Source organism: Rhinoderma darwinii, chromosome 4, assembly GCF_050947455.1.
Source record: "Rhinoderma darwinii isolate aRhiDar2 chromosome 4, aRhiDar2.hap1, whole genome shotgun sequence".
Classification (NCBI taxonomy): Eukaryota; Metazoa; Chordata; class Amphibia; order Anura; family Rhinodermatidae; genus Rhinoderma; species Rhinoderma darwinii.
This window is the reverse complement of record NC_134690.1, coordinates 206614522-206641391: the sequence shown is the minus strand read 5'-3', so window position 1 is coordinate 206641391 and position 26870 is coordinate 206614522. Positions and strand designations below refer to the sequence as shown.

The 26870-nt window shown below is 46.8% G+C and overlaps 1 protein-coding gene across 2 annotated transcripts in view; it reads left to right on the top strand.

Moving 5' to 3' along the window:
- Positions 1 to 324: 324 nt before the first annotated feature.
- SNX14 (sorting nexin 14) overlaps positions 325 to 26870 on the top strand; it is an 85185-nt gene continuing 58639 nt past the window's right edge. Inside the window, exons 1-13 of one of the 2 annotated variants that reach the window (XM_075862108.1) lie at positions 325 to 514; positions 4881 to 5001; positions 6702 to 6775; positions 6849 to 6927; positions 8502 to 8545; positions 11490 to 11577; positions 13946 to 14030; positions 15433 to 15589; positions 16301 to 16376; positions 17670 to 17714; positions 17802 to 17882; positions 24612 to 24726; positions 26667 to 26822. In XM_075862108.1, the coding sequence (XP_075718223.1) occupies positions 393 to 514; positions 4881 to 5001; positions 6702 to 6775; positions 6849 to 6927; positions 8502 to 8545; positions 11490 to 11577; positions 13946 to 14030; positions 15433 to 15589; positions 16301 to 16376; positions 17670 to 17714; positions 17802 to 17882; positions 24612 to 24726; positions 26667 to 26822 (1243 nt within the window). In that variant the 5' untranslated portion in view covers positions 325 to 392. The remainder of the gene's footprint in view (positions 515 to 4880; positions 5002 to 6701; positions 6776 to 6848; positions 6928 to 8501; positions 8546 to 11489; positions 11578 to 13945; positions 14031 to 15432; positions 15590 to 16300; positions 16377 to 17669; positions 17715 to 17801; positions 17883 to 24611; positions 24727 to 26666; positions 26823 to 26870) is intronic. The other variant, XM_075862107.1, reaches the window with a different exon arrangement.

Genomic DNA, 26870 nt, shown 5'->3' with positions numbered 1-26870 from the left:
CTATCTACAAGGCTGTGTGTGGCACCCAGGGGAGGGGGACCCAGTCAAACGTTTGCTATGGGGCCCAGTGTTTCCTTGTTACGCCCCTGCAAACAGTCTATGGAATGGCGCAGTTCACAGAGGAAATCGGCATGGTTTTTTTTTCTTTATATCTCATACCTCTATTACATTTCATCAAAGTTTTTCTTCTTTGACGAAAAAACAATAAAAACCGTAGCAGCAAAACGCCACATTATAGCCCATACGTCCGTGTATTATTAGCGTATTTGTCTCTACAGTGAGGGTTCGTGAAGCAACTACATACACACGCTTAGGGGGCGGCGCCTCAGGTAGTGACGTATGTGGTCACGTTCCAGGAAGAAGGGAGCCGAGAGTTACGGTCGGGCGCCGTCATGTCCGCGGCCTGGAAGATGTGGCTGGATGGGAGGCAGCGGCTGCGGGACATATGCCGGCAGTATCCTGTGCTGTGCTTTATTCTGGTCGTCCTCTCGTTGTCCACCGTCCTGCTCCTAAGGTAACGTGGACCCGAGCTGTGTGCGCTGCATCTGATGTCAGCCGGGTTGTGTTCTGGAGGATCACTTTTTGGCAGTGTGTGGATTGCCCCTATACTACTGCAATGGTAATGGGATATTCATATTTACATGTGGATGGATTACTGTACAGTGATGATCCCACAACTCTTGGCCGGCCATCGACTATAATATGCTGATCTTGTGGTACAGCGGTTTCCTAGCACCACTGCCTGCGATCAACCTAATGAGACAAAGGTACTTGAATCTGTCAGATCTTCGTCCACCAAACTGCTGACAGAGCTGCAGGTCCTGTGGAGTTTACACGTTTCTATATCGATGATCCTAATGCACTGAAAAACAAAAAGTTAACTTCCATGCAATGTATGTTGTATTATCAGGCAAGTGTCCGCTGGGCGTTCCTGAAACCCTAAAGCATCCTGACTCTTATGCTATGAAGCCGCCCTAACACCTCCTATGTGCTGTTGATTGACGTAGCTAAGGGTGCGCAGCATCCATACGCCCTGCTTTGTGGCGAGGGTTAAAACAGGCTTACAGGAGAAGAGTCAGGACACTTCAAAGTTTCAGGAACACTTAGCGGGACGCTTGCTAATTTGCGTGTGGCGTGTAAGGTATTAAAACTTTATTTTCCAATTATTCAGTTCATCATTATTCAGGACCTATGAGCTGTCCGCAGTCTGCTGGGCTAAGATCTGCTGACAGATTCCCTTCAATTAAGTAGTAAATTTTGCTCCATCATGGTACGTTTTTGTATCCAAGCCCCTGTGATGCATCTTTTTTAAAAACTGTCAACCGATGTGCTGCAGCCCTATAGTAGTGGCCACCCACATTCAGCTCCTACATGTCCGACAAGACCGTAGTGGCCAGAACAGGAGAAGTATTATCCATTTTTTAATTGCAGATCAGAGTTGTCTGTCTTTGCTCCATAGTTATAACATGTAAGGCTGTGTTCACAACCGTGTCCTGGGCCCATTCCGTCACGCATCTTTGCTCTTGAAGGGAAAATTACTTAGGCCCCATGCACACGACCGTATTTTTGTCCACCCGTAAATACGGGTCCTGGGTCACACTTATTAGACCCGTACTGTACCAGTATTTACGGACCCGTGCCTGTAAATACGGGTCCGGTGTCACCGGTATTCCACCCGTATTTACCGGCACGTTTTTGCTGCAAAATTACACTGCAGTAATCGGCAGCCCCTTCTCTATATCAGTGCAGGATAGAGAGAAGGGACAGCCCTTTCCGCAGTAAAAGAAATTCATACTTACCCGGCCGTTGTCTTGGTGACGCGTCCCTCTCTTGACATCCAGCCCGACCTCTCTGGATGACGCGGCAGTCCATGTGACCGCTGCAGCCAGTGATTGGCTGCAGCGGTCACATGGGCTGTAACGTCATCCAGAGAGGTCGGGCTGGAGGAAGAAGCAGGGAGCTCTGGGTAAGTATGAACGTAATTTTTTTTTTTTTTTACAGCTTTATCTGTATTGCGATCGGTAGCCACTGTCCCTGGTGCTGAAAGAGCTACTGCCCATCGTTAACTCTTTCAGCACCCTGGACAGTGACTATACACTGACGTCGCCTAGCAACGCTCCCGTAATTACGGGTGCACACACGTAGTCACCCGTAATTACGGGAGCCCCATAGACCTTCTATGGGCCTGCCCGTGCCATAATTATGGCCTTGAATAGGACATGTTCTATATTTTTCAACGGCACGGGCACATTCCCGTAAGCATACGGGGAGGTACCCGGGGCCAATAGAAGTCTATGGGCCCGTAATTACGGCCCGTGATTACGGGCGTTTTTACGTTCGTGTGCATGGGGCCTTAGTCTGTGGCAACATTTTACCTGGTTATAAAAAAGAATGGAAACCTGAGTGACCTATGATAAATCAATAGGATTTGACAGTATTTATTAGACAACGGATCCGTCATATCTGTCAGGGATTCTGTTTTATAACGGCACCAGTGACCCCATGATGAACAAAGCCCGACAACTTGTAACAAGTGATAACTCATAAAATGTATATTCAGGTGTTCCAGATTAATGAGGAGTTATATGTATATTTTACAGAACATTAATTCAGGATCTATTCTTTAGTTCTATTTTTACACGATTCCTTTTGATCTGTTTTGCAGTGGATCGTAACAGATCCTATTGAGTACATCTGGTGTCATTTTCTAAAATGTCTGTCTGAAAACCTAAATGGAATCATTTCTTGCTCCAATTGAAACAATTCTTTCATGACAATTTAGTAATTTTAATTTTAGTAATTCCCAACATGGAAAATTCTTGATCTGACCCGCGCAGCTCTCTCCATTCTATTGTACGGGAGTTACGGAAACAGCCGAGCAGCGTAGCTCTCATTAAACGGAATAGAGAGAGAAGAGCGCATGCGCGGCCGCCTCTATACTAGTCTCCGCCTGGAATCAGCAGCTTGTGGTCACCACACCAGGCAAAACGGGGGTCAGCTGACCCCCGTTCCCAATATAGGTGCGGGTCTCAGAGCTGGTACCCACATCTATCAAACGTTTCTGGCGTATTCTGTGGATATGCCATAAATGTCTAAGTTGGGAATACCCCTTTAAGGGGATTTTCCAGGAAAACACCTCAATAGCTTTACCAGTAAACACCCTTCAATAATTGTTCTTTAATGTCTTGTTTGCTGTAGTAGCTAGTCATATTACATATATACACTACCGTTCAAAAGTTTGCGGTCACCCAGACAATTTTGTGTTTTCCATGAAAACTCACACTTATATTTATCAAATGAGTTTCAAAATGACTAGAAAATATGGCCAAGACATTGACAAGGTTAGAAATAATGATTTTTATTTGAAATAATAATTTTCTCCTTCAAACTTTGCTTTCGTCAAAGAATGCTCCATTTGCAGCAATTACAGCATTGCAGACCTTTGGCATTCTAGCTCTTAATTTGCTGAGGTAATTGGGAGAAATTTCACCCCATGCTTCCAGAAGCCCCTCCCACAAGTTGGATTGGCTTGATGGGCACTTCTGGCGTACCATACGGTCAAGCTGCTCCCACAACAGCTTTATGGGGTTGAGATTTGGTGACGGCGCTGGCCACTCCATTACAGATAGAATACCAGCTGCCTGCTTCTTCCCTAAATAGTTCTTGCATAATTTGGAGGTGTGCTTTGGGTCATTGTCCTGTTGTAGGATGAAATTGGCTCCAATCAAGCGCTGTCCACAGGGTATGGCATGGCGTTGCAAAATGGAGTGATAGCCTTCCTTATTCAAAATCCCTTTTACCTTGTACAAATCTCCCACTTTACCAGCACCAAAGCAACCCCAGACCATCACATTACCTCCACCATGCATGACAGATGGCGTCAGGCACTCTTCCAGCATCTTTTCAGTTGTTCTGCGTCTCACAAATGTTCTCCTGTGTGATCCAAACACCTCAAACTTCGATTCGTCTGTCCATAACACTTTTTTCCAATCTTCCTCTGTCGAATGTCTGTGTGCTTTTGCCCATATTAATATTTTCCTTTTATTAGCCAGTGTCAGATATGGCTTTTTCTTTGCCACTCTGCCCTGAAGGCCAGCATCCCGGAGTCGCCTCTTCACTGTAGACGTTGATACTGGCGTTTTGTGGGTACTATTTAATGAAGCTGCCAGTTGAGGATCTGTGAGGCGTCTATTTCTCAAACTAGAGACTCTAATGTACTTGTCTTGTTGCTCAGTTGTGCAGCGGTGCCTCCCACTTCTCTTTCTACTCTGGTTAGAGCCTGTTTGTGCTGTCCTCTGAAGGGAGTAGTACACACCGTTGTAGGAAATCTTCAGTTTCTTGGCAATTTCTCGCATGGAATAGCCTTCATTTCTAAGAACAAGAATAGACTGTCGAGTTTCACATGAAAGCTCTCTTTTTCTAGCCATTTGGAGAGTTTAATCGAACCCACAAATGTAATGCTCCAGATTCTCAACTAGCTCAAAGAAAGGTCCGTTTTATAGCTCCTCTAAACAGCAAAACTGTTTACAGCGGTGCTAACATAATTGCACAAGTGTTTTCAAGTGTTTTCTAATCATCCATTAGCCTTCTAACACCGTTAGCAAACACAATGTACCATTAGAACACTGGAGTAATGGTTGCTGGAAATGGGTCTCTATACACCTATGTAGATATTGCATTAAAAACCAGACGTTTGCAGCTAGAATAGTCATTTAGCACATTAACAATGTATAGAGTGTATTTCTGATTAATTTAATGTTATCTTCATTGAAAAAAACGGTGCTTTTCTTGCAAAAATAAGAAAATTACTAAGTGACCCTAAACTTTTGAACGGTAGTGTATATCATACTTCATTTAACCATGTTCTTTCCTTTTTGCAGGTACCTCCATATTCTTATGATTTTCTGGTCGTTCCTTGCTGGAGTTGTTACATTATACTGTACTCTGGAACCTGAATCTCTCCTTCCTAATATTCTTTTTAATATAAAACATAAGCCCAAGGTACAGTATTTAAATACATTCTTCTTGCACTTTTGAGCTTCTATTGAAAATAATGTGTCATAAGGCTGGGTTCATACGATGCCGTCAAAACACGTAAAAAAAAACAGTCTTAGGGCCTTATAGAGGCAGTCCGTCTCTAACTCCATGGCCTAGTTCACACAGAGTTTTTTCGTTCTGTTTTTGACACAGAAACCGCACCAAAAAAGGCTAAAATCGCCTCCCATTGATTTAGAAAAGCGTCATGCTCTTTCTTTCCGCAGTTCCGTCTCTGACCTTCCATTGAAATCAATAGGAGGCAGAGAAAGAGCAGGCCAGGCAGGTCAAAATCTACCACAAAATTCCTGAAGGAATTTTGAGGCAGATTTTTCTGCCTGCAAAAAACTGTGTGAGCATGCCCTAAGGCCCTGTTCACGGGAAACCGCACCAAAAAACGGCCGAAAATGCTTCCCATTGATTTCAATGGGAGGCGGAGGCATTTTTTTTTTGTCCTGCGAGCGGAAAAAAACGCTCACGGGTAAAAGCGTCATGACCTTTCTTAAAGCGTTTCCGTCTCTGACCTGCCATTGACATCAATGGGAGGCAGAGAAAGTGATTTTCGCTGCGTTTTTTTGCCCGTGGCGCTCAATGGCCGCAGCCGAGAAACGCGGCGAACGGAGTGCAGTCAGGTCCTGAAGGAATTTGGAGGCAGATTTTTCCACCTGCAAAAAAACTCTGTGTGAACATACCCTAAAAGTCTCATTAGTTCTAACAATACATAGTCTCTCATAGACTACAAAGACATTATCCCAGTAAGCCAATCACAAGCCTCTGATTGTCTAAGCTGCTCTGTGATTGGCTGATATCTGTGACTGTAGACTGCATCAGTTGAGGGGCTTGCAGCCTTTAGTACCGATAGTTAACCCCTTCACCACACTATCCTAGACCACTAGGGATATTTTCATTAACTTCTTTTAATATTTAGACCACAGTGGGTTGCTGTCATGAACCTTTTCACTGCCTTAACCCACCATGGATTTGTGCCAGGAAGACCTGTCGCTTGTACAAAATAAAAGTACATCTATTTACTTGGGCCCTGAAAGACTAAGGGACTGTCTAATAAAGTAACCAATCCAATCGAGTCCAATAGGAAAGTGCCTCTCCAGAAATGTAAATAAAATAACAGAAGAATTTATTATTTTTCTACGCCAGTTTTCTGGTGTAGAGAAGTCACACGGCCTAAGTCGCAATATGAGGGAACAATTGCAACTTTTGTGCCATTTCTGCTTTTTCGAAACAGTGGGTAGAACTTAATGGAAGGGAGAGGGGCCGTCTGCTTGCCGACATATTTACTATAAATTAGGCCAGCTACTAGGTGGTGTAGATTTGACTCTGTGTATAAAACGCTAGTCTGAATATATTTCACCCAATCTGTTCTTGTTCGTTTCTGTCATGATATGATAAATTAGCTTGTCGTGACATTAAAAAAGGGCACCGACAAGAGTTCACAAAAATAATAAAAACAGCAGGCCCTCAGGGCGGTGTTGGATGGGGGGGGGGGGGGGCGGCTGAAAAGGATATGCAAGATGCGGTTTGGAGAGAGAGCTCAGTCTGGCATCCGCTCTCTTCCGATAAGTGTTGCCATTTATTGCAATATTTCTTTTAGTAGCTCTTTAGTTCCAATAAAGTTTCACATAATAGAGCGTGTAAATCTTCTCTCTCAGACAGAACTACAAGAGCTTTTCCCACAAGGCCACAGCTGTGCAGTGTGTGGTAAAGTGAAGTGCAAAAGACATAGGTACGTCATGTCACATGAAGCCAAATCTTATTCAGCAATGGTGTTCTACAATTAAATGATGTCATGATTTCAGGCCAACGCTGCAGCTGGAGAACTATCAGCCGTGGCTGGACCTGAAGGTTCCTTCCAAAGTTGATGCATCTCTTTCTGAGGTATTACCGTTTTCTGTGTGTGTCTACATTCATTATACTTGCAAAGCAATTGAGTTTACCTAGAAAGGCTAAGTATTTTCCCAATATCACCATTTGCCTATTCTTAACCCCTTACTGACCAGCCTATTTTAGGCACTAATGACCAAGCTATTTTATTAGTTTTTCTATAGTCGCATTCAAAGAGCTATAACTTTTTTTTATTTTATTTTTCCGTCGACATAGCTGTAGGAGGACTTGTTTTTTTGCGGGATTAGTTGTACTTTTTAATAGCACCATTTTAGGGTACATATAATTTTTTGATTGACTTTTGTTAACTTTTTTTTAGGGGGATTAGAAAAAAAACCTGAAATTCCACCATTGTTCTATGCGTTTTAAATTGACGCCGTTCACTGTGCGGCGTAAATAACACGTTACCTTTATTCTATGGGTCGGTACGATTACGGCGATACCACATATGTAGAGTTTTTTTTGTTTTACGACTTTTGCACAATAAAAACTTTTGAACTAAAATTATTTGTTTTTTGCATCGTCGCTTTCCAAGAGCCGTAATTTTTTTTTATTTTTCCGTCAATCTAGTGATTTTTTTTTTAGCTTGTTTTTTGCGAGACGTAGTTTTGATTGGTACTGTTTTGGGGTACATGGGACTTATTGATTAATTTTTATTATGACTTTTTTGGGGGGGCAATGGAAAAAAATAGCAATTTCGCCATGGTTTTTTGCGTTTTCTTTTTACGGTGTTCACCTTGCGGTTTAAATTACATGTTAACTTTAATTGAGTCATTACGGTCGCGGCGATACCACATATGTGTACTTTTATTTATTTTTTTACACTTTTATTAACTAAAACCACTTATGGAAAAAAAATGTTTTCTTTTTTTTTTTTTTACTGTCCTTTTTATTAATAATCTTTATTTCACGTTAATGATTTTTTCAGTCTCACTAGGAGACTTCACTATGCGATCTTCAGATCGCTGCTATAATGCTGTGGTATACTTCGTATACCAGAGCATTATTGCCTGTCAGTGTAAATCTAACAGGCAATCTATTAGGACATGCCTCCGGCTCATCCTAATAGGCATATGCCATGGGCAGACCCAGGGGCCTTTATCAGGCCCCCGGCTGCCATGACACCCCATTGGAGACCCGCGATTGCATTTGCGGTCCGCCGATGGGTGACAGAGGGAGCTCACTCCCTGTGCAAACAAGTTAAATGCCGCAGTCGCTATTGATGGCTACATTTAACGGGTTAAACGGCTGCGATCGAAGTAAACTTCGATCGCGGGTGTTGGAGCAGGAGCCCAGCTGTCATCAGACAGCTGAGCCCCGGCTCCAGCCTGCACGGGAGACCCGTGCAGGACTTAGACTAGGCTAACGTGAAAAGGCGGCAGCCTAGCCTAAAGCCCCTTAGTGACCAACGTGAAAAGGCGTATTGGTGGATGCTCTGGGCAAAACCATAAATAGTCTTGGTTATGCCTAGTACAGAACTTCAGGGGGCAGGTATATAAGATATATAAATATATGCTAAAGTTGTGGGGTCATGACTGTTCATAGGTTTATCATCATTTTCTTTGTAGGTGTTTGAACTTGTGCTGGAAAACTTTGTTTATCCCTGGTATCGGTATGTAGATCTACACAATAGTTACATAATCGATTAACTTGTGCACCACTTTAAAGGGGTTGTCCAGTCCCTAAAAATTAATGGCCTATTCTCAGGATAAGCCATCAATAACTGATGGGTCAGAGTCAGACTCCCAGGGTTCCCGCTGATCAGTTGTTCTCGAGGGCGTGCAGCGCTTGTGCAAGCACTGCTTCCCCTTAATTTCTACTTGCTCACTGTGAATCGTCAACATGGATGTAGCAGCGAGTCACAGGTATTGCAGCCTTCTCCTCCATTCACTTAAATGGGAGAAGAGGCTGCAATACCTGTGAATCGCTGCTACATGCGCGTCAATGATTCACAGTGAGCAAGTAGAAATGAAGTTGAAGCAGCGCGCGTAAGAGCACTGCACCCCCTTCAAAACAGCTGATCGTGGAGGTCCTGGGAGTTAGACCCCGATCCCATCGGTTATTGATGGCCTATCCTGGACTGGACAACCCCTTTTTTAATTGTTTTTTTGTTTTATTTAAATACATCTGTCTAAAGGGTTATACATGTGGTGCTGTTTGGTTTTGATACATGTCCTGCAATTATTTTATAATGCAAGCCTAAACCAGCGCTGATATCAATGTTCAGCACTAGTAAACCCACTCGCGTAATCCTGACTTGTGAAAAAATTAGAACAATGTCTAATCATGTATATAATAACTGTTTAACTAAAAAAATATATATATATTTTCTAGCGACACATTCCCTTTAAAGAGGTTATCCACGACAGGACAACTGATGACCTATCCACAGGGTAGGTCATCAGTATATGACCGGTGGGGCTCAGACACCCAGACCCGCACCGATCAGCCACTCCGCCTGCCTCCAGGTGTCGGATGTTTTGAACGATATGCAGTATTTGGAGCTGGAAGGAGATGGCACCGTTCACGGAATAGCGGCCGATCTACAGTACAGCAGCTCTGCTCCTATTCTAGGAGCAGAGCTGCAGCTCTGCCGCTATTCAGTTACTCGGAGCCATCGTATCCGGCACACGGAGGTAGACTGAGAAGCTAATCGGTGCGGGGTCCCGGTGTCATACCCTCACCGATCATATACTGATGACCTACATTGTGGATAGGTAATCAGTTGTCCAATCATGGAAAACCCCTTTAAGGATGCCGCTATTTTGGGCCTTTAAGGCACACCGATTTTTTTGTTTTTTCATCGATGCGTTCTAAGAACCATAACTTTTTTTAAATGTGTTTGTCGGACTTGTGTTCTTTGTATTTTTTGGGGTACATATAATGTATTGCAAACTTTTACACATTTTTTTTTTTGGTGGGGGGGATGGAGAAACCCCCCCCCCCCCCCCCCCAGCAACTTAGCCATTCTTCGGGAATTTCGTTTAAACGGCCTTCACCGTGCAATATAAATCACATGTTTTATATATTCTGCAGGTTATTATGATTACTGCGAGATGAAACTTCTATATAGACCAGGGGTCCTATAGAAGGCCGTCTGTCATAGTTGCTATTGAGGCGACATCTGAGAGGGTTAAACAGCTGGGGCTAGTCATCGCCGATCCCCGCTGTTGCAGTGGAGTGTAAGCTGTAATATACAGATGACCCCCAACTGCAAGATGCACAGCTCCTGAGCCCACACCATCATCACCCCGTACATTTATGGCGATTGGCATTAACTACATACGATTTGTCACTTAAAGAGAACCTTTCACCTGCCCATACATGTGCATCTGAGTGCAGCATGTAATGGGCAAGGCTTCACAAGCACTGTCTCACTTTACACTTTTTTACTATCTTCCTCCGTTATTGACATATCGGTGCTGTTATATTTGGAGCCCGATATGTAAATAAGCCCCTAAACTCTCAATGGGGGGTTTCTAACTAAATGGCAAGGGGGCGTAAACTCTTCGCTCTGACACTGTCCAATCAGCTACGGACAGTGTCGGGACGACTTGCGCTTTGCTTGCTTCCGCGAGAACACACACAGACTGGTGGTTCTGCAGAGAGCGCTCTCGCAGTCTGTGTGTTCCCGCGGGAGGGAACACAGCGCAAGCCGACCTGACACTGTCCGTAGCTGACTGGACAGTATCAGAGCGAAGACATCACGCCCCTTTGCCATTTAGTTAGATAGAAACGCCCCATTGACAGTTCAGGGGCTTATTTACATATCGTGCGCCAAATATAACGGCAAAAATCTGTAAATAACGGAGGAAGATAGGAAAATTATTTCAAGTGAGACAGTGTTTGTGAAGCCCTGCATATGTACGGGCAGGTGAAAGGTTCTCTATAATTCTTTTTCCTTTATTGCCAGCGAGAGGAGCGAATATCCCAAAATAAGTGCCCCTGATTGCCATGAAAACTCGTGTCTGACTCTCTGAGGTCTTTAAGGACTGTATCCAACCACTAGCATTTCCTGTTTGGGCTTTTTATAGTGGATATGAGGCATTCACCTATACCTCTCATGATTGGCTGTGCTAGAGGGAGGGATAGCCACTGTATTATGGGAAAGCCTGCCAGGGCCATGTTACCCTTTTTAATCTGTAAAATGGCAGCTGGGTGATTTTGCGAATCTGAAACTTGTGAAATTGAGACCAAATTAGATTAGTGTAGAATCGATTCACTCATCTCTATTGCCAATTATTCTTTGGCAGCTCCCTATTACAGCATTTTCTGGCCGCATTGTGTGGGCTTGTAATAAATGGGTGCCCATATAACCTTCTGTTGGACGCCTGATTAAGGCCTTGTCCACACGTAACGAAATTGCGGCCTATTTTCCATCTGGAATTGCAGACGGAAAATACGCAGCAGAATACAGTAGAGTAGCAGCAAAGTGGATGAAATTAAACAAATCTCATCCACACGCTGTGTAAAATTTGGAGCAGATATTGACCTGCATAGATTGCTTTTATCCGTGCCAGTATGCTTTATTATGATTTTGCTTTAACTCATGGCAGGGACATAACTGAAGATGAATCCTCGGTGGATGAACTGAGGTTGACATTGAGATTCTTTGCATCAGTTCTCGTGCGAAGGATACAGAAGGTGATTTTGTTTTTTATGCTTTAACAATACTATTGGTTTTTATACTAAAATAGACCGTGTATTTTTAACTTGTTTGTAGGATTATTATTTTTTAGGACATTTATGTGCCCGTGTACAACATAATCACTGCATTCTTTTGTTATATATGTCCTCGGCTGCCAGCTCTAAGCCTTTTAGGTAAATTGAAATGGTAGGAAGAGCTGTCTACGTCTTCCCTCACCGATGTCTCTATTAAGTAAAACTTCCCAGCAGTCCTTGTTTTTAAACATAATGACTGCTCTGTCTGACCAGATGGACCTCATGCAGAACTTTCGATCACTAGTACCGGATGTTTCATAGTCTACAGACATAGATTCGCTCATGTCTGCACTGTGAAAGTGATGAGAGAGGATGTTCTCTCCTGGCAACTAACTACCAAGGATATCTCAGGGAGGGAGGGTAATACTCTGGGGAACAAATAAGGACTAATATAACTGCCAGTGGTTCATGTCAGCCAGCTACTTCCTGTCTAAAAGACACCGCACAAATAAATTAACTTGCAAGAAAAAGTAACTACAAGTAGTGATTCAATAGGACGGTCAAGTTTTTGTGTTTTTTTTTAGCTGCAGGTACTCTTCAAAGTGAATTTCCACCTTTTTATAGTTATCATTTTTATTAAAAAATTTTTATGGACCCTGTGCTGATTAATTTCTTCAAATATCTGATATCGAACTCCAAATCTCCTTCATGGACATAGATTTAAAAAATACCATTCTGACTGCCTGCAGCTTAAGGGGGCTCTATCACCATATTATAAGTGCCCTATCTCCTACATAATGAGATTGGCGCTGTACTTTAGGTAACAGCAGTGTTTTTTTATTTAGAAAAACGATCTATTTTCACCAAGTTATTAGCGATTTTAGCTTTATGCTAATGACTTTCTTAATGCCCAACTGGGCGTGTTTTTACTTTTGACCAAGTGGGCGTTGTGGAGAGAAGTCTATGACGTGGACCAATCAGCGTCATACACTTCTCCCCATTCATTTACTCTGCACATAGTGATCCTGCGTTGTTCACTATGTACAGTCACATACTCACACTTTAACGTTACTAAAGTGTCTTGACAGTGAATAGACATCACCTCCAGCCAGGACTGGATGTCTATTCACAATCCTGACACTTCGGTAACGTTTGTGTGGGACTTACAGCATGGAAACCGTGATCTCACGAGATCACGCTGTAAATTACCTTTTACAGCGAGATCACGCTTGCCTTGCTGTAAGGGTATGTTCACACGTAGTCAACCAAAACGTCTGAAAATCCAGAGCTGTTTTCAAGGGAAAACAGACCCTGCTTTTCAGACGTTTTTTACCAACTCGCATTTTTACCAACTCATTTTTTTACCAACTCGTTTTTGGAGCTGTTTTCATTGGAGTCTATGAGAAAACAGCTCCAAAAACGTCTGAAAGAAGTGTCCTGCACTTCTTTTGACGAGGCTGTATTTTTACGAGTCGTCGTTTGACAGCTGTCAAACGACGACGCGTAAATAACAGGTCGTCTGCACAGTACGTCGGCAAACCCATTCAAATGAATGGCCAGATGTTTGCCGACGTATTGCAGCCCTATTTTCAGACGTAAAACGAGGCATAATACGCCTCGTATACGTCTGAAATTTGGCCGTGTGAACATACCCTAAGTCCCACACAGACGTTACCGAAGTGTTGGGATTGTGAATAGACATCCCATCCTGGCTGGAAGCGATGTCTATTCACTGTCAAGGCACTTCAGTGAATTCAATAGGTAGGTAAATCCCACATCAAATAACAGTTCTGTTTTTTGCTGCCGCAAGAAACTGAACTCCGAACAAATAGGAGTCTGTGTTTCATCCTCCTGGGATGACGCTTTATCTTGTGACCGCCGCTGCAGCCAATCACAGTAGCCATGGTCACATTGATGAAACGTCATCCCAGGAGGCTGGCCTGGATGACGTCAGGGGGCCAGGCTCCTGGGATGACGCTTCATCCCATGTGACCGCCGCATCAGCCAATCACAGGCTGCAGTGGTCTCCTGGGATGAAACGTCATCCCAGGAGGCCGGCCGGGTTTAGTGCTGCAGTTTTTCGCAGCGGACATGTTTTCGCCCAGAATTCCCTGCGGCTGACAGGGCGGATGCACTGCGTACTATTACACAGTGTATCCGCCACGTGTGAACTCCGCCACAAGGTTATAAAAAACGCAGCATAAAACCGCACGTATTTCCGCATCAGAATGTAAAAACCGCACTTAAAAACATATAAAAAATGCAGCATTAGTGCGGAATTGCCTGCATGCAACGTGTGTATGTAGCCTCAAAGTGCAGATCATATCATTTTATTTTGTGTCACTTATAGGTGGATATTCCATCTGTTATAACAAGAAAATTGTTGAAAGCTGCTATGAAGCATATTGAAATCATTTCAAAAGCCAGGCAGAAAGGTAAATTGAGCCGCCTTGGTTTTCAGTTTGTCACCATGCTCCCAACAGTCTCAGCCTATACTTGAACATTAAACACACTTTCCCAGAATCCTAAATTATCACCTATCCACAGGATAGGTGATAAGTTTCTGATCGCTGGGTCCCCCACCGATTGTGAGAACGGTGTCCTGAACCCCCAGGTTTTCGTAACTGCAACCCCCTCAGTGAGAGAGAACTTGGAGCTCCATTCAATGTCTGAGAATGACGGAAACAGCCATACTCTGCTGTTTCCGTGATTCCCATAGACTTTGAATAGAATGGCAGCGCATGCTCAACCACTGCTCCACTCAATGTCCTCCTCACTTCGGTCGAGGAGTGAGGAGGAACGAGGGGTTCGGGACACTGTTCTCATGATCGATGTGGCCCCTAGTGATCAGAAAATGCGAAACCCCTTTTAATGACTGGGACATTTTATATACACATCAAATTAAAAAAACAAAAATCCTACATGTGGGCAGGAATTGGGACACGATGCAACGTTCTAAAACGTACCCTGTCCCAATTTTGCACCTCTTCGTCTGTTTTAGGTCTTACTGAGGGGCAGATTTCCAGATTTTGGAGAGCAAGCCCAAGAATGGTGTGGGAGGCATAATTGAAACAAAGTGTATTTTAGGAAGTTGCACCCTATTCGAATTGTTTCCTAGGCGGCATCTTTAAAGTACTGAACCCCCCCCCTCCCTTATAGCATATATTAACCCTTTTGATCATCATTTTGGAGATTATATATAGATATAATTTAGATGGATAAGTAAATCTGTAACTTTTTTTTCTTTTCTTTTACAGGGTTTATTTACATGTTGAAGTTTTGTTACTTGGTTTGTAAGACACTTTGGCAAATCCACTGTTTTGCGGAAATCACAGCAACAAAACTGACATGTGAATAAGCTCTTATGAACACCTGAAAATATTTATACAAACAGTAGGTTATTTTGCATGGATCTGTCAGCAATGCTTTGTATGGTCTGGCCTATTTGGCTTTCGCATAGATTTATCAATGGATTATAAAATTGCAAATGAAGTATTCAAAGTACTCCCTGTGTTGTGAGGGACGATGTCCACAGCGCTCGCAGCATTCACTTGATATGTATAATGACTAGGGTCAATCATCATCTTTTGTGGTTTTATTGATTCTGCATCTGGTCTACAATAAGCAAGATTATTCTTCTTTTCTACACCCCATCATTTTTAGTAGTAATCTATAGTAAACTGTTCTTCTGACCACTGCAGTGTTGAAAGCAATGTCGCCCTTCTGTGGGGTTACATGCCTGTACTACTGTGCGTTATCAAAGGACTAGTCTATATATAATGACTGACTGAAATCATTCATATATATATATATATTTTTTTTTTTATTCCCAATTAGTAAAAAATTCTGAGTATCTGCAGCAAGCCGCGCTAGAGGAATATGGACCAGATCTTCACGTTGCATTGAGAAGTCGCAGAGATGAACTTTGCTACCTCCGAAAACTTACTGAGCTTCTTTTTCCATTTATTTTACCACCCAAAGCAACAGATAGCAGGTGAATTGCAAATGTTTTCAGTTTTTTGCATCTTTTATTGTTTAGGTGTATATGACAACGTTCTCCGTTTATTAGTTAAGCTAATCGCATCAGAGCATCCTCACTATGTAGCAGGCTCTTTTGCAGAATGTTATAGACAAAATTGTAATACTTAGTTGTCGGTTCACTTGGCATTAAAGAAGCACTCTGGCTTTTTTTTGCAGACATGATGTAGTGTAAGGTAGTCATGTGTATCGTCTATCCCGGTGTTGTATATCACGGGTAGCTGCTTTGTTCCAGGCCGTCGTTGGGTCACGTAATCTTCAGGCTGACTCCCTGTATCCTACAGTGTCTTCTGTAGGGACTGGAAGCAAGTTTATGGGAGCCTCAATGTGAGTCTTTAAAGGGGTTCTCTCATGAAGACCATCCTTTCTCTAAGAGCAGCAACTGCGACGATCATCTGATTTCTGTGGGACAGCTCCTGGAACCCCCTTGAGTTAGCTGTTCTGGCCGAGGAAAGCTGCCGCTGTCCATACATTTCCCACCCACTGCTGGCAACGTGTAGTATTTTACATTTCAGTCATGGCTTTGGATGGGCAAGTTCGCCAAAGCCATTTTAAAATCACTTTAATCATATTTAATAACCGCATAAAAATATAAACTTTTTCTTTTCTTCAAAATATGCTAAACAATTGAAAAACAAACATATTATTGTAATGTTCATTTTTTCAGACCTCTGACATTGCTTGTGAGAGAGATTCTTTCTGGTTCGGTGTTCCTCCCCTCCATGGACTACTTGGCTGATCCAGTAGGTTTTCATGAATGTATTGCAGATTTATAACTTTTTAGTTGCTGTGCGTTAATATTATAAGCTCACACGGTAAAATAGATCTTTGCAGCCATATTTTAAATAAACAATATACTAACCTTAAGTAAAACCGGAAGATAAAAAAATGATCTGCACAAATGTTACATTTGGTTGTAGTTGTTAAAGTTATTCACCATGGTCAAATGCTGCTCTTCTTCCTATGACTAGTAAATGTGTGTATTAGGCCTCGTGCACACTTCCGTTGGTTGTCGTACGGCCGTTGATGACGGATCCGTGAAACACAGACCGCACACAGATGGCTTTCACGTGCAGTCTGTTGTTTCACGGACCAAATCAATGTAAAGGCTGAGACTGTTCCGTCAAAAACAGACAGGAGTAGGACCTGTTTTTTTTTTTTACTGAACGGCCACACGGTTTTGTTAAAACAACGGACGTGTGCATGGCCCCATTGAAATGAATGTCAGGGTGCTATGAGTTAAAAAAAAACAAAACTGATAGCACCCTGACGAAAATAACTGAAGTGGGCATGAGGCCTTATATCTCGGCTGTGTAAATAGTTTGAGATCGTCTGTCCGTCTGTCAGTTGGTTTAGGCTGCCTTCAGACTAGCAGTTTTTCTTCGCTAAAGCCAGGAGTGGATGCGAGAGAGAGGAAAAGTATGAAGGTTGGACTTATTCTTCTCCCCTTTTTTTTTTATCCACTGTTGTGTTTTGCTAAAAAAAAAAACAAGAAAAATCAAAACTGCATGTGTTGAAGCTAGACTTAAAATCGGCGAAAAAGCTTTATAAATTGGATTAAACCTCCTTTCACTTGTGTGATATGTTCTTTTGTGTTTTTTTTGTTTTGTGAATTCGCGTTTAATGCAATAATATAAAGTTAGGCTTCGATCACATCTGCGCCGGGGTTCTGTCAGACCTTTCCGCCAGGGGAACCCATGAACAGAAACCATAGCTTTCCGTTTCTCTAAGGTTTCTTTTTTTTTTTTTTGGTGGAATTAATAGCACAGTCGACTACGTTATTGTTTCCGCTAAAAACTTAAGCCTTACGAAACAGAGATAAACGGAAACCATTAGCAACGGAAGCATTACCATTGAAATCAACAGTATTGCCAACTGAAAGCTATGGTTTGTTTGGTTTCCGTTCATGGGTTCCCCCGACAGAACCCATGAACGGCACCCCGGCGCAGATGTGAACGAAGCATTGTGTAACTAAATAAACTCTTGTTTAGTTTCTAGTTTTTTATGTGAATATACATATATTTTTTTTTCCCTAGGATAATGTTAACCGGTTACTGCTCATTTTCATTGATGATAATCCTGTGAGTATTCTTTTTGTCAAAATATTTACTCTCCTAGTCTTCTAAGTTTTTATTTATTAACATGTGTCCATTTCATTTTTTTCTTAGCCTGAACGAGCAACAGAGCCAACGTCCGTTTTGGTACCATTCCTCCAAAAATTTTCAGAGCCTAAAAACAAGAATCCTTCGGTATTTACCATGCTTTGAATTACTGTTATTGTAGGTTGCTGTTATTTAACTTTTTTTTTTTTTTACATAATTTTGAAGTGAATGACAATTGAACATATATTACTGATTTTTATGAATCCTAGCCAGAACATTGTGATGCCTGGTCCTCACCACTGATCATATCCTATATATATATAATTTTGCCAAAAACTAAAATCTACATTTTTCTTTAAATAAATAACTTTTAACATGTATTGCTATAATAATTGTGCATAACTTCAGAACTTTTAACCTCTGCAAATACTTTACCAGAAATACTATTGGAATAATGTATATCTAATTGATTAACTTCTGTGTTCCCTGCAGGGTACAGGTTAACGGAACCTATAATGAATTATGCGCTGCATTTACTAACATCCCTCTCTGCCCGTCACCACCTCAGCGGTCTCCGACATTGCAGACGGGAGCCGTGGCAATTGCCAAAGGGCCTGGCAGATAGCGCAGAGCGGGCACTCTGAGGCGAGATTACATTATAGTGTCTGAAGTGTGGGCAGGACTCTGGGCAGTACTGGCCCCACGATGGGGTTTTAAATAAATTACATTAAGGCCCAATTAATAATGATCGTGAAAAACAGCCTGTGTGTCAGCCAAACACGGTACATGTGAATGGGACTCCTGGCATCATAGTCATTTAGTCTACAGCCACACGAAAAAATGGCCATTAAAATGTCCGTTTTGCATCAGTGTGTCTACAAATGGATTTTCTTTGTCAGGGTTTTTTTTTTGTCCCAATAACCTTAAAAGACCACAGTGCCTATGTAGATAGTGCCGCAATGTCCCTGAGGATAGTGCCGCAATGTCCCTGAGGATAGTGCCACTGGGCCCCCATATCGTAACCATGCTACACACCCTTGCAGATCGCAGCACCACCAGCCTCCCTTGTAGATTACACCCACACATGTAGATCGCACTCCCAACCCCCTTTGTAGATTACACCCCAACCCCATCCTTCTTGTAGGTAGCGGCCACTGTAAATAGTGGTGTTGCCACTAAGGGCTGAATACCCGACCACTAAGGGCTGAATACCCGACCACTAAGGGCTGAATACCCGACCACTAAGGGCTGAATACCCGACCACTAAGGGCTGAGTACCCGACCACTAAGGGCTGAGTACCCGGCCACTAAGGGCTGAGTACCCGGCCACTAAGGGCTGAGTACCCGGCCACTAAGGGCTGAGTACCCGGCCACTAAGGGCTGAGTACCCGGCCACTAAGGGCTGAGTACCCGGCCACTAAGGGCTGAGTACCCGGCCACTAAGGGCTGAGTACCCGGCCACTAAGGGCTGAGTACCCGGCCACTAAGGGCTGAGTACCCGGCCACTAAGGGCTGAGTACCCGGCCACTAAGGGCTGAGTACCCGGCCACTAAGGGCTGAGTACCCGGCCACTAAGGGCTGAGTACCCGGCCACTAAGGGCTGAGTACCCGGCCACTAAGGGCTGAGTACCCGGCCACTAAGGGCTGAGTACCCGGCCACTAAGGGCTGAGTACCCGGCCACTAAGGGCTGAGTACCCGGCCACTAAGGGCTGAGTACCCGGCCACTAAGGGCTGAGTACCCGGCCACTAAGGGCTGAGTACCCGGCCACTAAGGGCTGAGTACCCGGCCACTAAGGGCTGAGTACCCGGCCAGAGGTTGCTGACACTTTGACCAGGGATACAGCTCCTAGTGGGAGCTACAGTGGCGCGATCTGCGAGGGGGCGGGGTGCGATCTGCAAGGGGGGGGTGGTGTTGCGATCTGCAAGGGGGGGTTGTGCGATGTGCAGGGGGGAGTGTTCTCTACAAGGAGGGGTAGTATCTACAGGGCGGTTTGGCTATATATACTAGAAGTCACTGCTGTTCCGTAATGTATTATTTTGTTCACTACAGAACAGCAGTTCCGTAGGGAAGCAGAGAGAGAACGGGGCGCAGCTTGTCAGACGGGGCAGATCAGTCAGTGACGAGGCGATGGGGCGGAGCTTCCTCCTGCAGCACGGCGCCGTTTTTTCCGGCCGATTAGGACCCGATTTGCATCCGTTTTTTTCCCTGTCCGTTTTTAAAATCGGATGAATTTCATTTAAATTTGTTGCCACACACAGCCCTTTGTAGATAATGCCACAGCCCCCCTGGTAGGTAATGCCACCCAGCCCCCTGTAGGTGATGCCACCCAGCCCCCTGTAGGAAATGCCACCCAGCCCCCTGTAGGTGATGCCACCCAGCCCCCTGTAGGTGATGCCACCCAGCCCCCTGTAGGTGATGCCACCCAGCCCCCTGTAGGTGATGCCACCCAGCCCCCTGTAGGTGATGCCACCCAGCCCCCTGTAGGTGATGCCACCCAGCCCCCTGTAGGTGATGCCACCCAGCCCCCTGTAGGTGATGCCACCCAGCCCCCTGTAGGTGATGCCACCCAGCCCCCTGTAGGTGATGCCACCCAGCCCCCTGTAGGTGATGCCACCCAGCCCCCTGTAGGTGATGCCACCCAGCCCCCTGTAGGTGATGCCACCCAGCCCCCTGTAGGTGATGCCACCCAGCCCCCTGTTGGTGATGCCACCCAGCCCCCTGTTGGTGATGCCACCCAGCCCCCTGCAGGTAATGCCACCCAGCCCCCTGCAGGTGATGCCACCCAGCCCCCTGCAGGTGATGCCACCCAGCCCCCTGCAGGTGATGCCACCCAGCCCCCTGCAGGTGATGCCACCCAGCCCCCTGCAGGTGATGCCACCCAGCCCCCTGCAGGTGATGCCACCCAGCCCCCTGCAGGTGATGCCACCCAGCCCCCTGCAGGTGATGCCACCCAGCCCCCTGCAGGTGATGCCACCCAGCCCCCTGCAGGTGATGCCACCCAGCCCCCTGTAGGTGATGCCACCCAGCCCCCTGTAGGTGATGCCACCCAGCCCCCTGTAGGTGATGCCACCCAGCCCCCTGTAGGTGATGCCACCCAGCCCCCTGTAGGTGATGCCACCCAGCCCCCTGTAGGTGATGCCACCCAGCCCCCTGTAGGTGATGCCACCCAGCCCCCTGTAGGTGATGCCACCCAGCCCCCTGTAGGTGATGCCACCCAGCCCCCTGTAGGTGATGCCACCCAGCCCCCTGTAGGTGATGCCACCCAGCCCCCTGTAGGTGATGCCACCCAGCCCCCTGTAGGTGATGCCACCCAGCCCCCTGTAGGTGATGCCACCCAGCCCCCTGTAGGTGATGCCACCCAGCCCCCTGTAGGTGATGCCACCCAGCCCCCTGTAGGTGATGCCCCCCAGCCCCCTGTAGGTGATGCCCCCCAGCCCCCTGTAGGTGATGCCCCCCAGCCCCCTGTAGGTGATGCCCCCCAGCCCCCTGTAGGTGATGCCCCCCAGCCCCCTGTAGGTGATGCCCCCCAGCCCCCTGTAGGTGATGCCACTAAGTCCCCTGTAGGTGATGCCACCAAGCCCCCTGTAGGTGATGCCACACAGCCCCCTGTAGGCGATGCCACACAGCCCCCTGTAGGCGATGCCACACAGCCCCCTGTAGGCGATGCCACACAGCCCCCTGTAGGCGATGCCACACAGCCCCCTGTAGGCGATGCCACACAGCCCCCTGTAGGCGATGCCACACAGCCCCCTGTAGGCGATGCCACACAGCCCCCTGTAGGCGATGCCACACAGCCCCCTGTAGGCGATGCCACACAGCCCCCTGTAGGCGATGCCACACAGCCCCCTGTAGGCGATGCCACACAGCCCCCTGTAGGCGATGCCACACAGCCCCCTGTAGGCGATGCCACACAGCCCCCTGTAGGCGATGCCACACAGCCCCCTGTAGGCGATGCCACACAGCCCCCTGTAGGCGATGCCACACAGCCCCCTGTAGGCGATGCCACACAGCCCCCTGTAGGCGATGCCACACAGCCCCCTGTAGGCGATGCCACACTGCCCCCTGTAGGCGATGCCACACTGCCCCCTGTAGGCGATGCCACACTGCCCCCTGTAGGCGATGCCACACTGCCCCCTGTAGGCGATGCCACACTGCCCCCTGTAGGCGATGCCACACTGCCCCCTGTAGGCGATGCCACACTGCCCCCTGTAGGCGATGCCACACTGCCCCCTGTAGGCGATGCCACACTGCCCCCTGTAGGCGATGCCACACTGCCCCCTGTAGGCGATGCCACACTGCCCCCTGTAGGCGATGCCACACTGCCCCCTGTAGGCGATGCCCCCCAGCCCCCTGTAGGCGATGCCCCCCAGCCCCCTGTAGGCGATGCCCCCCAGCCCCCTGTAGGCGATGCCCCCCAGCCCCCTGTAGGCGATGCCCCCCAGCCCCCTGTAGGCGATGCCCCCCAGCCCCCTGTAGGCGATGCCCCCCAGCCCCCTGTAGGTGATGCCCCCCAGCCCCCTGTAGGTGATGCCACACAGCCCCCTGTAGGCGATGCCACACAGCCCCCTGTAGGCGATGCCACACAGCCCCCTGTAGGCGATGCCACACAGCCCCCTGTAGGCGATGCCACACAGCCCCCTGTAGGCGATGCCACACAGCCCCCTGTAGGCGATGCCACACAGCCCCCTGTAGGCGATGCCACACAGCCCCCTGTAGGCGATGCCACACAGCCCCCTGTAGGCGATGCCACACAGCCCCCTGTAGGCGATGCCACACAGCCCCCTGTAGGCGATGCCACACAGCCCCCTGTAGGCGATGCCACACAGCCCCCTGTAGGCGATGCCACACAGCCCCCTGTAGGCGATGCCACACAGCCCCCTGTAGGCGATGCCACACAGCCCCCTGTAGGCGATGCCACACAGCCCCCTGTAGGCGATGCCACACAGCCCCCTGTAGGCGATGCCACACAGCCCCCTGTAGGCGATGCCACACAGCCCCCTGTAGGCGATGCCACACAGCCCCCTGTAGGCGATGCCACACAGCCCCCTGTAGGCGATGCCACACAGCCCCCTGTAGGCGATGCCACACTGCCCCCTGTAGGCGATGCCACACTGCCCCCTGTAGGCGATGCCACACTGCCCCCTGTAGGCGATGCCACACTGCCCCCTGTAGGCGATGCCACACTGCCCCCTGTAGGCGATGCCACACTGCCCCCTGTAGGCGATGCCACACTGCCCCCTGTAGGCGATGCCACACTGCCCCCTGTAGGCGATGCCACACTGCCCCCTGTAGGCGATGCCACACTGCCCCCTGTAGGCGATGCCACACTGCCCCCTGTAGGCGATGCCACACTGCCCCCTGTAGGCGATGCCACACTGCCCCCTGTAGGCGATGCCACACTGCCCCCTGTAGGCGATGCCACACTGCCCCCTGTAGGCGATGCCACACAGCCCCCTGTAGGCGATGCCACACAGCCCCCTGTAGGCGATGCCACACAGCCCCCTGTAGGCGATGCCACACTGCCCCCTGTAGGCGATGCCACCCACCAGCCCCCTGTAGGCGATGCCACCCACCAGCCCCCTGTAGGCGATGCCACCCACCAGCCCCCTGTAGGCGATGCCACCCACCAGCCCCCTGTAGGCGATGCCACCCACCAGCCCCCTGTAGGCGATGCCACCCACCTGCCCCCTGTAGGCGATGCCACCCACCTGCCCCCTGTAGGCGATGCCACCCACCTGCCCCCTGTAGGCGATGCCACCAAGTCCTCTGTAGGTTGCACCCATCCCCCCCCCCTTTTCAGGAGAAGTCACTGACTTCAATGTCCATATATGGACAGTGTAGTCACTGACTTCTCCTGAAGAGGAATTCCCTGCCACAGGTCGGGGATTCCGCTTCAGAAGTTAGTGACGTCACTGTGTCCATATATGGACAGTGTAGTCACTCACTTCTCCTGTAGCGGCATCCCCGGCCATAGAGTCGGGGATTCCGCTGCAGAAGTGCGTGACTTCGCTGTGTCCATAAATGGACAGTGTAGTCACGCACTTCTCCTGTAGCGGCATCCCCGGCCATAGAGTCGTGGATTCCGCTGCAGAAGTGCGTGACTTCGCTGTGTCCATAAATGGACAGTGTAGTCACGCACTTCTCCTGTAGCGGCATCCCCGGCCATAGAGTCGGGGATTCCGCTGCAGAAGTGCGTGACTTCGCTGTGTCCATATATGGACAGTGTAGTCACGCACTTCTCCTGTAGCGGCATCGCCGGCCATAGAGTCGGGGATTCCGCTGCAGAAGTGAGTGACTTCGCTGTGTCCATATCTGGACAGTGTAGTCACGCACTTCTCCTGTAGCGGAATCCCCAATCCCCGGCCGGGGATTGGGGATTCCGACTCCTACAGCGAGCAATAAAAGACCCTCCTCCTCCTCCTCCTCCTCACATGCACTCTGCACTGTGAGGAGGAGGAGAGAGAGTGCGCGAGCGACGGTAGACCCGGCCATCACTCGGGACACATTCCGGTGATGGCCGGGTATTACCCGGCCCCATAGACTTCTATGGGAGCCGGGCGGCCGGGCACCCGGCTGAAAATAGAGCATGTCCTATTTTTTGACGGGCGGTTTTCCCGGCCGTCAAAAAATCGTTCGTGTGAATAGCCCCATTAGGGGTCTATTATTCCTAATGCAGCCGGGTGCCGGCCGATTTATGAACGGCCGGCACCCGGCCGGGAAACCCTGTCGTGTGAATCCCGCCTTAATGTCCCCCTTTGGTTGGTGCTCCTTCAGCACTTTTGCTAGAGCATGCTTGTTGTGTCGAATCTATATATTATCTGTTATTTATTAAGGGGCTAGCTTTCCAATGTTTTAGTGGATTAATTTGTTTTAGGTACTAAAACTTGAATTGAAGGAGATCAGGGCAGAACAGGATCTTCTTTTCCGCTTCATGAATTTCTTGAAACAAGAAGGAGCTGTACATGTTTTACAGTTTTGCTTGACAGTGGGTAAGTCATTGACGCACGTAGAAAGCATTGCATTGTAGAAGTCTGTTAGTTGAGATCCACACCAATGGATATCCAGCATGATGACAGCAATTCCCCTTCAGCATTTCACTCCATCGCTTCTCCTATTTCCAAGCTATGTAGACCGCAACATTATTGAAATCATTAGAGCTTCAATGTGTGTATTTGCCATGGACGTGTTTGCCCACTTGTGGTTTTACACTATTACAAGTGAGAAATGACACCACCAAGACTTTTTGTAATTATCCGCAATATTCTATCATGCCTTTACGCCTTTTTTTCTGTAGACACAGGGAAAGTTGCCTGTGTTGTCTGAACTTTGGAACACATTGGTATTGGGTACTCTATTGAGCTTCTGGCTGCATTTAGAATGAACAACATCTTCTCTGACATTCCCTTTTTAAAGTGTTTATCACGATTACTGCTAATCTATGTTTGAATCCTTCTTAAAGGGGTTATCCCATCAGAGACATTAATGACATATCCACAGGTTATGTCAGATAGATGTGGGACCCACCTCTGGGACCCACACCAATCTCTAGAACGGTGCCCGCTAAACCCCGTTCTCCGACTCTGTGTTGTGGCTGATGCGTGCGATTCCTGACCGTGAATTACGGAAACAGCGTAGCGTCGAGAATCACGCGCGTCCTCCACAACATAGAACGGTAGAATGGGGTTTAGGGGGCCCCTTTCTAAAGATAGGTGCGGGTCCCAGAGGTGGGACCCGCATTTATCTGACATTTATGACGTATCCTGTAGATATCAGAGAAAAGGAAATTTTTGAAGCAGCACTAGTCCCGAGTATGGTGCGGTGCACGCTGTCAAGCCAGGCAAACCCACTCCAGCACGATGTATATCCAAAGAAGTAGTAGGACAACAGCACACGTCTTCAAATCATCAAAGTGGTTTTATTGTCAAGACATCCACAAACGACAAGCAACGTTTCGACCCATAGTGAGTGAAGGGTCTTTGTCAAGCCTAACATTATGTCTAAAAACATCGTTATAAATGGGTGAATACAAATGATCACATGGCCCATTCCAACCAGTGAACATCGATGTTCACTGGTTGGAATGGGCCATGTGATCATTTGTATTCACCCATTTATAACGATGTTTTTAGACATAATGTTAGGCTTGACAAAGACCCTTCACTCACTATGGGTCGAAACGTTGCTTGTCGTTTGTGGATGTCTTGACAATAAAACCACTTTGATGATTTGAAGACGTGTGCTGTTGTCCTACTACTTCTTTGGGTATCCTGTAGATATGTCATAAATGTCTCTGATGGGAAAACCCCTTTAAGTGTGAAAAGGGGCAACCTAGATACTAAAGGATTTGCCATTTCAGTGTTCATTTTTAAGGATGCCATGTATCTAGATTATCTGATTTTTTTTTTAGATTTTTTTTGGTGTATCTCACTATTACTTTTCCTAACTTTGCACAAAATTAGACACTGTTTTAACTGATCTAGTGGTTACCAATCACAACGAAGTTCATAACTTAGATCTGATCGGTAACAGGTGGATCTGACACGCAGGACCCTTTGACACTGAACCCTTCAGTTCTAGAGTGAACTTGGGTGGCACTACCGACGGGGGGTTGTGTGTGGCGCTATCTACAGTGGGTGGTGTATTCTGGGGCTCTTAAAGCCCCGGCAGACATGAGTACAGTGCTGCACTCATTAAACCCCGTTCCAGGCTGCCAATGTTTATATACGTGACAACTGCGCAGGGCAACGGCAGTTGGAGCGTATATAGCTGTGTATGGCAGTTACAAAGGGGTTAAAAAATACATGGTTTGAAGTTTTTAAGTGAGGCCTTGTATTTGTCTGTATTGAATTCTTCATATAGTGTGTTACCCTTAAATATTGGATTTTTTTTTTAAATAGAAGCTTAATATACAATTTTCTTCTATATATAGAGGAATTTAATGACAAGATTTTAAGGCCAGAGCTGTCGGATGATGAAATGCTCGCTCTTCATGAAGAAGTAAAGAAGATCTATCATACTTATTGCTTGGAAGAAAGCATTGACAAAATCAGATTTGACCCTTTCATTGTGGATGAAATCCAAAGAAGTAAGTGTATACGTGTTCCATAAAATACAGCAGCTTGTGTTTTGCTAA